Source organism: Strix aluco, chromosome 12, assembly GCF_031877795.1.
Source record: "Strix aluco isolate bStrAlu1 chromosome 12, bStrAlu1.hap1, whole genome shotgun sequence".
NCBI lineage: Eukaryota > Metazoa > Chordata > Aves > Strigiformes > Strigidae > Strix > Strix aluco.
The window spans coordinates 25,801,449-25,813,290 of record NC_133942.1 but is presented as its reverse complement, the minus strand read 5'-3'; the positions used below and the strand labels follow the sequence as shown (position 1 = coordinate 25,813,290).

Here is an 11,842-nt window from a genome sequence, read left to right as displayed (position 1 = left end):
AATGGAGTAGAAGTACATACTCTTTTTTGATAATTAATCTGGGTTCTGGCTCCAGCAACCTTCAATCTATATTGCCTTTTAGGTCAGGAATAAGCACTTCAAGTCCACAACATGATGGCTTATACTTGAAGAGATTAGTGCCTTGATATGAAAAAAAGGAGGGAGGGGGGAAAAAAATCCAATTGTAAATGCTTGTAGTATCACTGTGCTCTCACATCCCATCTGTCTGCTGGAGGCGTTGGTGACAGTCTGTAATCCACAGTGTTTAAATTGTAGAAGCCACCAAAGACTTCACAATACAGTACTCTGCCAGGAAAAAGCTGTCTTCAGTGAAATAAATACAGCCCGTGGGGAAAAGTCACATGGGCAGGAAACTCAAAGTAATCGGACTAAAAAAGGATTGCAATTGCATATGCCAAAGCACAGCAGCCCCAGACCTAAGCAAACTTGTTCACTATTTGGTTTTGCCTCTAGCTGTAAACTTGGTGTCTTCATAGCTTCCTTCATAGAATTGCTTTGTGTACGTGTCTGTGCTATTTCCTCTTATCAGCTGCGTTGCCATCCCCTGCCACAGCCACAGCGCCTGCCCTCCGGCGTGCAGCATGAGACTAACTAATACCCCGTACAGTCTTATCTTGCTGTCTGTCTCTGAGTCAGTTCGGAGCTGTTCCATAGGGCTGGGGCTGAGTGCTAGTCCCCAGTCATACGCTCTAGCCTGTGACTGCAATAGGATGTGGCTGAGGTCTGGTTTTCAAAAAGATTGGAGACAAGTTCTGTGCTGATGTTAGTGATCCTATTTGTGCTAAAGCTATTTTTTTTTCTTCCTTCCGTCTTTCTTAATGTAGCCTGCTTTTGTTGTTCTAGAAACCAGAAGGCAAAAACTGCCCTAAAAGCACATGCAATTCAACACATGGATTTTTCACTAAATACCCAGATAGTTGATTTCTTTTAAATGGAGAAGCAGGAATTGTGGTGGTGAAGCCTGACATGGTGAGGAAAATTTCAGACTCTTGAGCTGAGACAGCAGCCTAAGATTGAAGAACAGAGGGAAGACCCTCTTCAATTCCCAACAATTTAGGAAGGTACAGGGCCTAGCATTTAGGTCCTTTCACAATAAACAGGTAACTCTGTAGGAGAGAGAGAAGAAGGAGTAATAGGTTTGTCAGAGTAATGTGTGCAGAGCCACAGGTTTTAAACTGTACTTCAAATTTTGCTTTAGAAAATAACCCCGGTAGAAGACTTGTATCTTACAAATACAGAAATTGAGCAGAAAGTGATTTCCCTGAGTTCTAGAGAAAATCATCTGTAGATTTAAAAATCTGTCTGACTCCCTTTCCTTTCCTTGGATTACTCTCTCCATCCTTATGTTAATACTGAGCCATTTCAGCTTCATTTTTCACACTTGGAGCAAAATTTTGCATTTATAATGAGAAGGCAGATCACAAGCTGATCACAAAATCTTTTGTATTTAATTTCCATACTAAAATATGTTTCAGGGAAGTAGAGAGTCATTTGGGAAAGTGAAAAGACAGCTTACTTTTGAAGATGCAGTATTGTCTAATAGTTCATCCCAACTTCGTTTCTTTGTATGGGTTGTTTTTTGGGTTTTTTTAATACTTTCATGAGCACGACTTACCTCTCCGCTTTCAGCAGGATTCTTTCTGGTTAAAGCAAAGGACCGACCTTGCTCTTGATATAATGTATTGCAGGTAGTGTGCATGTGGCTGATGTGTATATCTGGTGAGTGTAGTGTCTTTGTGTTTTTTGGCATATTAGTGCTTTTGTAGATACCCTTCTCACCCTTTTCCCCCTAGTAATCTGTTTGTGTAATGATTTAGAAATTGTGGCTCCTATCAGCCAATAAATGGACCTTTCTTATAGCTTCAAAGAAAGCACAGCAATGAGAACTTCCACACAAACTATAGTCTCAGCATTGTTCATGTGATGGCCTTGTGGCCCAGTTTCTCATTTTTGGAGCAATAATCTCTTCTGCATTTTATATATGACTTATTTTAAGAGATCTTGCTAAGGCGTGAGGTCATCTCATGGTCCTCCTTGTATTTCATGACGGTTAAAGCCTGCCAAAGAAACGATGACCAATTTGAAAAGCGTACGCTACTCTACTACTCAGAGCTAAAACCAAACCAATATCCCTGAATTAAAAAACGACACATTCTTCCAGAATCTTTGGGAGGGAATGTGGTCTGGAATGCACTTGTTTTGGGGAGGTGAAGGGTCAGTCCTGTGTTGTGCTGTAAAGGCATTTACGTCCAACAGGAGCTGTCTTTCCTCTTTCCCACTCGGTCTGGCAGAGACCGCCTCAGGACAGCTCGATCTGGTCTCTTCAACCATGCTCAGCAAAACGAGCCCTTTGTTTTCCGGGTAGGCTTTATGTGATCCACTTTACAGGACTCTTGGGGGTTATCACTTCATTTCAGATTGCTGGCTTCTTCACAGGGTAGGTCGCTCAGATGCTAACAGCGTGGGACAGGGGAACGTTACTGCTCTCGTGTTGTGAGGCTGTTCGCTGTGGGTGTGAGGAGAGGCTTCCACGGCCCCCCAGACGACTGGAAGTGCTGTTTTCCAGTGAGTAACCTGTGAGGATACACTGGTGCGTTGTACCTCCTGGTGCAACATGAGCTGTGTGGGGCCCTGGGGCTGGGCTGGCCGCGGGCTCTCTTGCGGCATCACCAGCCACCCAGCGGCAGAGCGGGTTTTCTAATACCCAGTATGCTGCTGGCTCCAGAGCCATGCGACGTGACAGCATCTGCGGGCTCTGCGGGGCCTTGGGTCTGTGCGCGCTGAGGAAGCGGCTCAGCGTTGTCACCGCCGGCCTAACGGCTGGCTGTCGCCCTGTCACCTTCTGGAACTCCCGCCGGGCTGGTTGGGCCGGACACTCAGAGCCAGCCAGCACTTGCTTGTTCCCAGCCCGGGGCCTGCGTCGGGGCTGCTCGGGCCCCCGATGACCCGGGGCCGCGGTACCGACGCGGCTGCGTTTCACGACGGCCGTAAAACGCTGCGAGAGACGCGCGAGGCCTGGGCGGGGCGCGTCTGCGCATGCGCCTGCGGCCGGCAGGGACCGCCCCGCCGCCTCCGGTCAGCTGAGCGTGTCCTTCCGGGGGGGCCTGCGGCGCGGCGGGGCCCGGCCATGCGCATCGAGAAGTGCTACTTCTGCTCGGGGCCCATCTACCCGGGCCACGGCGTCATGTTCGTGCGCAACGACTGCAAGGTACCGCCCGCCGAGGGGGGGGCGCGGCTGGCGCCTGTCAGCGCCCGGGGCCCGCTCCCCCTCGTAGCCTGCCCGGCTGGGCCTGGCCCAGCGGCGGTCCGGGCCTGTGCCGGCGGGATGTGTGTCGGGGTGTGTGTGTGTGTGTGTGTGGTGTGGTGTGTCTGTGTGTGTGGTTCCCCTTATGCACGTGGGGGCCCCAGAGCTCTCACCCCCCCACACGCGGTGTCCGCTTCTCCCGCGGTTCGGTTACAGACGTTGCCGAGGCCCACGGGGCTTCCCCGGGGTGGGTGCCCCCGTCCCGGGCCGGGCTGCAGCTGCTGACGCGCCCGCCGAGCCTGGCCCTGGCGGCGGGGGGCAGGCAGCAGTTCCCGTGTCGGGCTGCAGCCCGCGCGGTCGGGAACCAGCGCAGCGGCCGCGGGGGGCTTGGGGCGGTGTCATCCACCGCGCAGGTCTGTTTGCTGTGTGGGAGCCGTTACGTGGAGTGACACTGTGATTTGGCAACTGTTGTGGCTGTCGGGAAGAGTGTGGGCTGAATTACTTGATTTCAGTTTTTACTAGAAAACTGTGTGCTTGACAGAGCAATTCAAAGCCCTCATCCTTTAATTTTCTGCTTTTGGTGAAGTGGAGGCTTCAGATTAATAGCAAGTGATTCTGAAACTTTCAGCAATCGAAGGTACAGGCACTGCGTACTAAAGCTAATGGTTTATGCATCTCTTGGTACTCTACTAAAAGATGCAACTCAGATATCTGACGTGACTTACCCAATTGAGGCTGTCGTAACAGGATGTGCATAGCACTTTGGGCTTTACATTGTGGTGACAATTTTGTATGTAAAATGTTGTGTATAGTTTCCCAGCCTCCGCTGTATTCCTTCTCTCTCCTATAGGGCATTGGAGACCTCACTGTGAAACGAAGCTTACACAAATAGCTTCCTTCCCGTGCTCGGATATCTAAACAAATAAATACTGGCTCAACTGTATTGCTCATCTGAGTCATAGCTTTTGGGAATTTAGAGGTAGATGTAGATTGACACAGTTCCATTTATTCAAAAATGGCCACGAGGTGTGTGTTTTTAAAAAAAAGCACAATGGCAGGTTAGTTGTGAACAGATAATCTATGAAAGAGCAAAATATAATGGCAGATTTGTCTCAGTTCAAGTGAAAAAATGTGGTAGAAGAATGTAAAAAAAAATTATTATTTGAGGATTATTACCTTTACTAGAGATTTTGTATTTTCTATTAGTTTTCTTTAAAAGTGACTGATGGGAAGGAGAGTATTGTTGAAGAAAAATAGGATTTTCAAAAACTCATGAATAACAAATGTAACTTTGAGTATTCTTAAGTAAAGTTTCAGCTCTGCTTTGGATACTAGGCAGCCCAGGATAGTTCAAGGTGATGCACAAATTTAGGGAAAATTAGAAACTTCAAATAGTAATACGATTATATGTCTCACACACCCCCCCCCCACACACACACCCCTTAGCTTACTGCCATCTTGCTGTGTACTCTTTTTGACTGGAAAATGTCTGTTGCATTTGGGACAATTTGGGATAGAGGGTGTTTAGCTTGACTATTACATAATTTCAATTCTAATAAGAGGGAAATTTCAAGTATGGATAGTGAAGTTTCTTTTATGGATCTTTAATGGGCCTGAAAACATCATCTGCATGAACATAAGGTGCTTCAATGGCCAGCAGTGGCAGGTGCCTAAAATGAGTCTAGCATTATGCAGAACATGTAGAAAAATGAGGGTAAAAAAAGTCAGTTAGGATGTTCAGCATATGCTTTAACAGTTTTCAGTAAATTCAGTCCAGGATGTTACTGATGTGCTTAGGATTCCTGCTGCAGGGTAATCTTTAAGGCTTAAAGCTACATTCCCGAGGATAGACTTTTTTGTGTGTGTGTATATGTGTATTGCATTCAAAAATGTTATATGAGGTGTGAGGATTCTTTGTTGTTGTCAGGCTGACACTGTATCTAAAAAGTGCTGATAGGTGTTGAAAACTGTTTATTCATAGTACAGGTTTGGTTTTATAGTTATTTTTGCAGATGATAATTCTTGCAACTCTGGTATATTTTATTTATAATCAGCTTAATTGTAAGGATTTGTGCATGTCCCTGAGCTGTAAAAATGACTTTATAATGGAAAAATAAGAATAGTGCTTGAAATTATTTTCGTTAATAGCTATATTTGAGTTAAAAATATTTACATTTGAAAGATTAATGTCATTTTCAGTGAGCAGTATTGTTACAGAAACTTCAGTGTTTGATATCACACTTATAATCGGGGAGGAATAACATGATTTGACTGTAAACTTTCTCCCTTTCTGCCTTCTTCAAGGTATTTAGATTCTGCAAATCAAAATGCCACAGAAACTTTAAAAAGAAGCGAAATCCCAGAAAGATGAGATGGACCAAAGCATTTCGGAAAGCAGCTGGCAAAGAATTGACAGTGGTAAGAAATTGAGCTGATTCACACTTTACATTAGCTCACTAAAATGGCAGAAATCTAGCTTCTTCCAGTTGCAGACAGGTTAGGTTAGCTAGCTTAATGCGTTATCATTTAATTAGATGAGCATGAGGGATGGAATAAATGGAGAAAAGAGGGATTGTGGAAAAGGATGTGAGAATTTTCTTGAGAGTGAGCTATTCGTTTAGCTTGACTATAACTTGGAACTTCCTTTTCCAGCTTCAGTGTGGAAGCCAGTGTATCAGGTGTCTACGTTGGTAATACATGGGGATTCCCAAGTCCAAGGCTTTTTTATTTTTTTCCCCATCTATAAATCTCCTCGCTGTACATACCCATTTTGTAGTTGTATTTCTGCACAATCAGATAATCTGGGTTACCAGGTACCCCAGGAAGTCTTGCAGTGTAGATGCATAAGATAGTTACCTTTTGAAGCGTACAATGTATAGGAAAAGTCCTTGCAGAGATAGGAACGTTTCAAAAACAGTATATGAGATCTTAAAAACAATTTCAAGACAAAGTTCCTTCAGTGGCAAAAATACTAAACACTCATATTTGGTGGGACAGTCCTTAAATAATTCAGGAGTTACTGTGACTTCATTACCTGTTTTTTGACAGAATACTAACAGTTTAGTAAGTGTTTTGACACAGTGATTTGCTGCCTTCTGTGGCTCTTCCAAGGAAAAGAATGTGATTTCATTTTTTAATGTGACTCTGAGAGACCATGATTAATTAGCATCTTTGTAATTGTATTTCTTGCTTTCAAGTTGTTTCTGGCTAAGTTGAATTACCTTTTTGAAAAGATCTTAATTTGAAATTCCTTTATACATGTCTAAGTAGGTGACAATATGCTCTAGTTTTGGGATGTATCTCTGTATGTTAAGAATTAAAACAATATATAACCATACTGCTTTGTTGTCGTTTGGTTGGTATCCATTGTTTCATAAACCACCTGGGAGGGGGGGGGCATGTCTAAAAAGGCTTATGACAATGGGAAATACTGTAGTTTGTAAGAAGGTGATAGTTCTTGCTGCTTTAAACAGGTACATTGGATAGAGGGTAAGTATATTCCCTTGTTTTCCTGGGTTTCAAGGTATTTTTTGTTAAACAACAACACTGAAAAGGAGGACATAATCTTGCCAGTTGGTTGTTCACAAGGTGTTTCTGAAGGACTGTCTTACTCTCTCAATCAGAATGACTGAGGAGTCGGTCGTTCTGTCCCCTCATGTTTGGATTGAAAAGATCCTTTGGGCCAGTATGAGACAGCTGTAGTTTGTGAATGTAGAAGACCACGGCATTTTAAACATCTGTACTCTTACGAGACTTCTTTTCACTGTTTGTGGTGTGTTCTCATGATACAAAACAACGCTGTGTATTATAAATACGTAAAAGCTAACACAGTTTAGGATAAACTGCAGTGAATTGGTGTGGTGCTGTGTCACACTTGGCAAAAAGTGAATTTTAGCTAATTTTTAATTTTTTAAAAATAAGAATGGCATGTAGATGTTAGCATATGGTCTGCTCTACAGCTTGTACTTTTGATATTTTGCTTGATGCTATCCCTTGGTGAAAACTAACATCTGTCTGCCAATGGAACATGGCTTGTGAGTATGTATGTGCCATTTCTTGCTATTCTGTGTAGTTTCTCTCATTGGAGCTGTCTTTAGCTCAAGTGAAGATTAGCAGCTGGCCTAAAAACTTTGCTTTCCCTCTACAAAACCTTTGGGCAGGGAAAAGTCCTCAGATAAAGTTGTTATAAAGCTAAGTATGCCTAGCAAAAAAAAAATCAGAAAACTGATTTTCTATCTTAAACTCTTGGGAAAAAAAAATACAACAAAAAGAAAAACACCTAGCTGCCCCAAACACCAGAATGTCATCAATTGAAATATTTCACAATTTCCAATGATTTTATATTGTTTCAATATTCTTATACTGTTGAGGTTTTTTGAACCTTTTCAAATTACAGGCTGTTGAGTAGAACTTATTTGACCTGCATTAAATGCTTTTGACTCGACACGTTTTCAATTTTGCCTTCCATCTGTCTAGTCTGCTCTGTATTTCCTACTCCACATTGGTCTTCTCTGTTCCTTTTGTCTTGCTAAAAAGAAAATAGCTGAGGGAGATGTTTTGGTAAATAGTTCTCTTCAGACAAACCACCATGGCTTCTGACACTTTGAAGCCAAACACTCCACTCTATTTCCTTCTAGTTTAATAATCTCCAAAGGTTGTTCAAATGTAGGAACTGAGATTCTGAAAGGAGGAAAAAAAATCCTGTAAAACATTGTTATATGAGTGAGTGCTATAGTAAGAATGTATTGATCTAAATAGGCTTCTGTATATAATCTATATTTACTTTTTCTTAATATAGGATAATTCGTTTGAGTTTGAAAAACGTAGAAATGAACCAGTGAAATACCAGAGAGAGTTGTGGAACAAGACTGGTGAGTCATTTTTAGAAAAAACAAAATATGAACTATGGGGAGTGAACTTTTACTCTAAGGTCTTCTGAAAACATGTTCACGTAGAGTACTGACGCTTTATAGTGATTGTGTTTGAAATTACTGGAATCATGACCAAATTCTGATGTGTGGAGGAGGTTTGAGTTGTGAACAGGTGTGGAGTTTCACTTGATTTTATTTTTTTTGAGAAACTGGTTAGAAGATGAGGTGCATCATTCCTCTGTTTTGAATTAGTGGTTCTTCAGCTTTTTAAGAGGCTCCCAGTGTAAGCCTTTTGTATTGATGCAGTTTCTTTGCTCCCACTCATTCCACTTCAGTTTGTTTAATAAATCAATTGCTATAAAATGGAAGAGTTACCTAAGTCATGAATGAATGCCATAAAGGAGAAGGTGGTACCTTGCATCTGATTTCAAGTAGAGTAAGAGTCTTTTATAGTCATGGTTAATTGTAGAAAATATGTGTAGGCACAAAAGTGGGAGCATAAATAAGCTTGAAAATACAATTCATCATAGTTGGTACACAGAATATTCTCCTACCATGCTCTTTGAAGAAGGAATAGCTTCCTCTATATAGTAGAAGAGTTGCCTCTGATATAGAGGTATTATGGAATACTGGTAGTGTTGCTCTGCAAAATGGCATTTTATTTTTCAACCGTAGGTATCTAAGCACTTTTAAAACAATTTCTGCTTTATTTCAGTTGATGCAATGAAGAGAGTGGAGGAAATAAAGAAAAAACGCCAAGCTAGATATATTATGAACAGGTGAGGAGAAGTATTTGTATTATGGGGGCTTTTGCAAATCTGTATTAGACAGACAGTCTTTCTAGAGAGATGATGATCAAAAGTTTTAAATGGTTATTTGATTTGTACATACAAAGTCATCCAACTGATGGGGTAAAATAGTTTAAGTGGGCTCTACTATGCTACCAAACTACTACGCTCTATTGGCTGTCTAATGAAATGTAGCTTTTGGACACTCGGTTATATTGCCTTGTTTGTAATATGGAGTCCCAGGTTTAAACAAATTTCTGGTAAGAGTTGATGTAGTGCTGCCTTTTTTCTTGGTTTTGTAGCCAGTATATGCTTGAATTGGTATTCAAATACTTTAACCTTTATTTCCTCATAATCATAGTTATTTACAGTTTACATACCTTTAAAGATGTATGATGCATTAAAATTAAACATGTATCTCCTCTTTAAAGGTAATTAAATTTAATTTTCCTTCTCCCCAGATTAAAGAAGAGCAAAGAGTTGCAGAAGGCAGAAGACATCAAAGAAGTCAAACAGAATATCCACCTTCTTCGTGCTCCACATGCAAGTAAGAACTTGCTTTACCTGGTTTGCTTAGCTTAACTTGTATATACAATTTTATGATGAATATTGATTTTTTTTTTTTTCTTTTTTGGTGTGACTAATGCTACAGATCAATAATCCTGTGCATTTGTCTTATCATTAATTAGTCTATTGAATATGGAGAATAGTTCTTGCCACTGAATGTAAGCAGTATCTTTGTTCTGAATCACATACCTTTTTATTTATGTAGTCCTGCATTCATCCTTTCTTTTCCTTATTTTGAGTATTTTAAACTATGCCCAATACCTGTTACTCTATGAACTGCGTGTTTCTTGACCAATACATTAAGTCTTTCCTTTGAATTGAGTATTTGAACTCAACAGACTATACCACTGATTGATCTAAAATACAGTAGTTAAACTCTGCTTTTTGTAGCTAATTGTGAGAGTAGGCGTTTTGTAGTTCACTGTGTATAATGAAACTTATATGAAAATACAATTTCTTCAGCGTAAGCCCAACAGTTTTTAAAATATCACAGTAATTTTACAAATTTTCACTAAAATCTGTGACTAGTTCAGATATAATAATGTATATTTTTTGTTAGCGAACTGAGTTTTTCAGTTGGAGAAACCTGTTTCTCCTAAATAATTTTCTGGTTTCTGAAGTATTACAAGTACTAGCTTGTGCTAGATGATGTTGATAAAAATGGATTATCAAGATGATTTATTTTTTTAAAATACAGTTAATGGAGAGAAGTTAAAAATATTTCCATTAGTTTTTGTTTTATAAAAATTACCAGTGGTTTTTGTCTCTGGGTGTAGGTGTGACATATTATTAGACATTAACTAGAAGTCTGTTCTATGTTTTTTCTTCCAGTTCATATTAACTATAGTTTAAGATCCTGTATATATGAAACAAGGTTTTGTCAGGATATTTTAAGCTTTGGTTTAATTTGTCTCTTGGTTTATGAGGGGGAAAAAGAAGAAAAAAGATCTGAATTCAAAAGAATAAGTCTGTTTATTTCTTCTGTTCGGCTTTGCTTATGTTAAATGAAGGATGCACAATAGCATGTAGTACCTCTGTTTGTCAAACAGCTACCTCTTCAGTGCTTTGCTGAGCCTTAAAGAGAGCAGAATCAAAGGCCAATCCTGGATTTTTTTTTTTTTTTCTTTTTGGTAGTATTATTGAGAGTTAACATTTGCCATCCAACACAGCATTCAGGAGGGCTTAAATCTTTATATAATGTGTGAAGGCCATTGATCTGTTAAAAGCAATGCATTTGTATGGTCCTTTGCAAAGTTCTGCTAGGTATTGCCAGCTATATCGAAGTTAATCATAGTAGATGAAAACATGTTTGACTGCATTTTAGATTTTGCATAAAAACAGCATCAACTTTTCCATTAAAACAGTTCTTCACTAGTTTTAGGTGGTGATGGAGGTTAGCAATAAATACTTGTAAGCTTGATGGGTTTACTCCTAAACAAGTCTTTAAGCAATATATTTAGGTTGTTTCACCTAGAATAGACACATATTGTTCAAAGAAGAACAGTTATTTGGGTTTAGAGTGACATCTTGATTTTAATTTTTTCTTTGCTTTGAAGGTACACCAAAACAGCTGGAGGACAGAATGGTGCAGAAGCTACAAGAGGATGTGGCTATGGAAGAAGACTCTTAAAGTGCTTTTATTTTCTGTTTATATCTCCTCAGCAGTTAACAGTTCCTTACTGCCTCACCTGACATCGTTCAGAACAGAGCTTACAGTTGAAGAAAAATACATTTTAATGAATAGTGGCCCTTTGCAGTTTGAATGATTTTTGGTTTTATAAAAAATAATGTGATGAATACTAGTTTGGGCAGTACTTACAATTATATAATTTGAGAAAACCATGTCAACAGAATGGAGAATAAGGCATATTGTTTGAGATACTGTGTGCTCCTTGCAAAGTTATACTTTCTTTCTGGATAACTTTTCCCTGATAATGCAAGGAATAAAAGATCTTGTCTGTGAGCTTTTCTTATTTTGGCTGTTCTTTTGTAGTGGTAAAAGCAGATAAAAATCTATCTTAATGCTTACAAAGTGGGGCAGAATATATTATTTTTCATCAGTACAGTGCAGTTCAGACTTATTTTCGCTTGTCATTGGGAAAAATGTTCAGTTTGTTATGAATGCCTGTAGTGTTTGTTTTATCTCCTTTTTAAGTCAGCTTCCCCAGGATTACATTGCAGTTGACACCTAAGCCCGGCAAAGCTAACAGTGATGTAGGACTTACTGCTGTTTGGAAAATAGTAATGATGATAACATCCAGTCTGAAGTTGGACCTGCCATCCTCCTGACCTACTGAAATTCAAATCTGACATGTAATCAGGCTGACTGAGATGCTCAATAAATCGTGCTT

At 40.2% G+C, this 11,842-nt stretch overlaps 1 protein-coding gene across 1 annotated transcript; it reads left to right on the top strand.

Moving 5' to 3' along the window:
- The first annotated feature begins 3,071 nt into the window (after positions 1-3,071).
- Positions 3,072-11,454, top strand: RSL24D1 (ribosomal L24 domain containing 1). The gene is made up of 6 exons (XM_074837832.1): positions 3,072-3,229; positions 5,570-5,683; positions 8,064-8,136; positions 8,852-8,915; positions 9,386-9,471; positions 11,048-11,454. Exons 1-6 carry the CDS (start codon positions 3,149-3,151, stop codon positions 11,119-11,121), a joined length of 492 nt encoding a protein of 163 aa, XP_074693933.1. The 5' UTR covers positions 3,072-3,148; the 3' UTR covers positions 11,122-11,454.
- Positions 11,455-11,842: the final 388 nt, after the last annotated feature.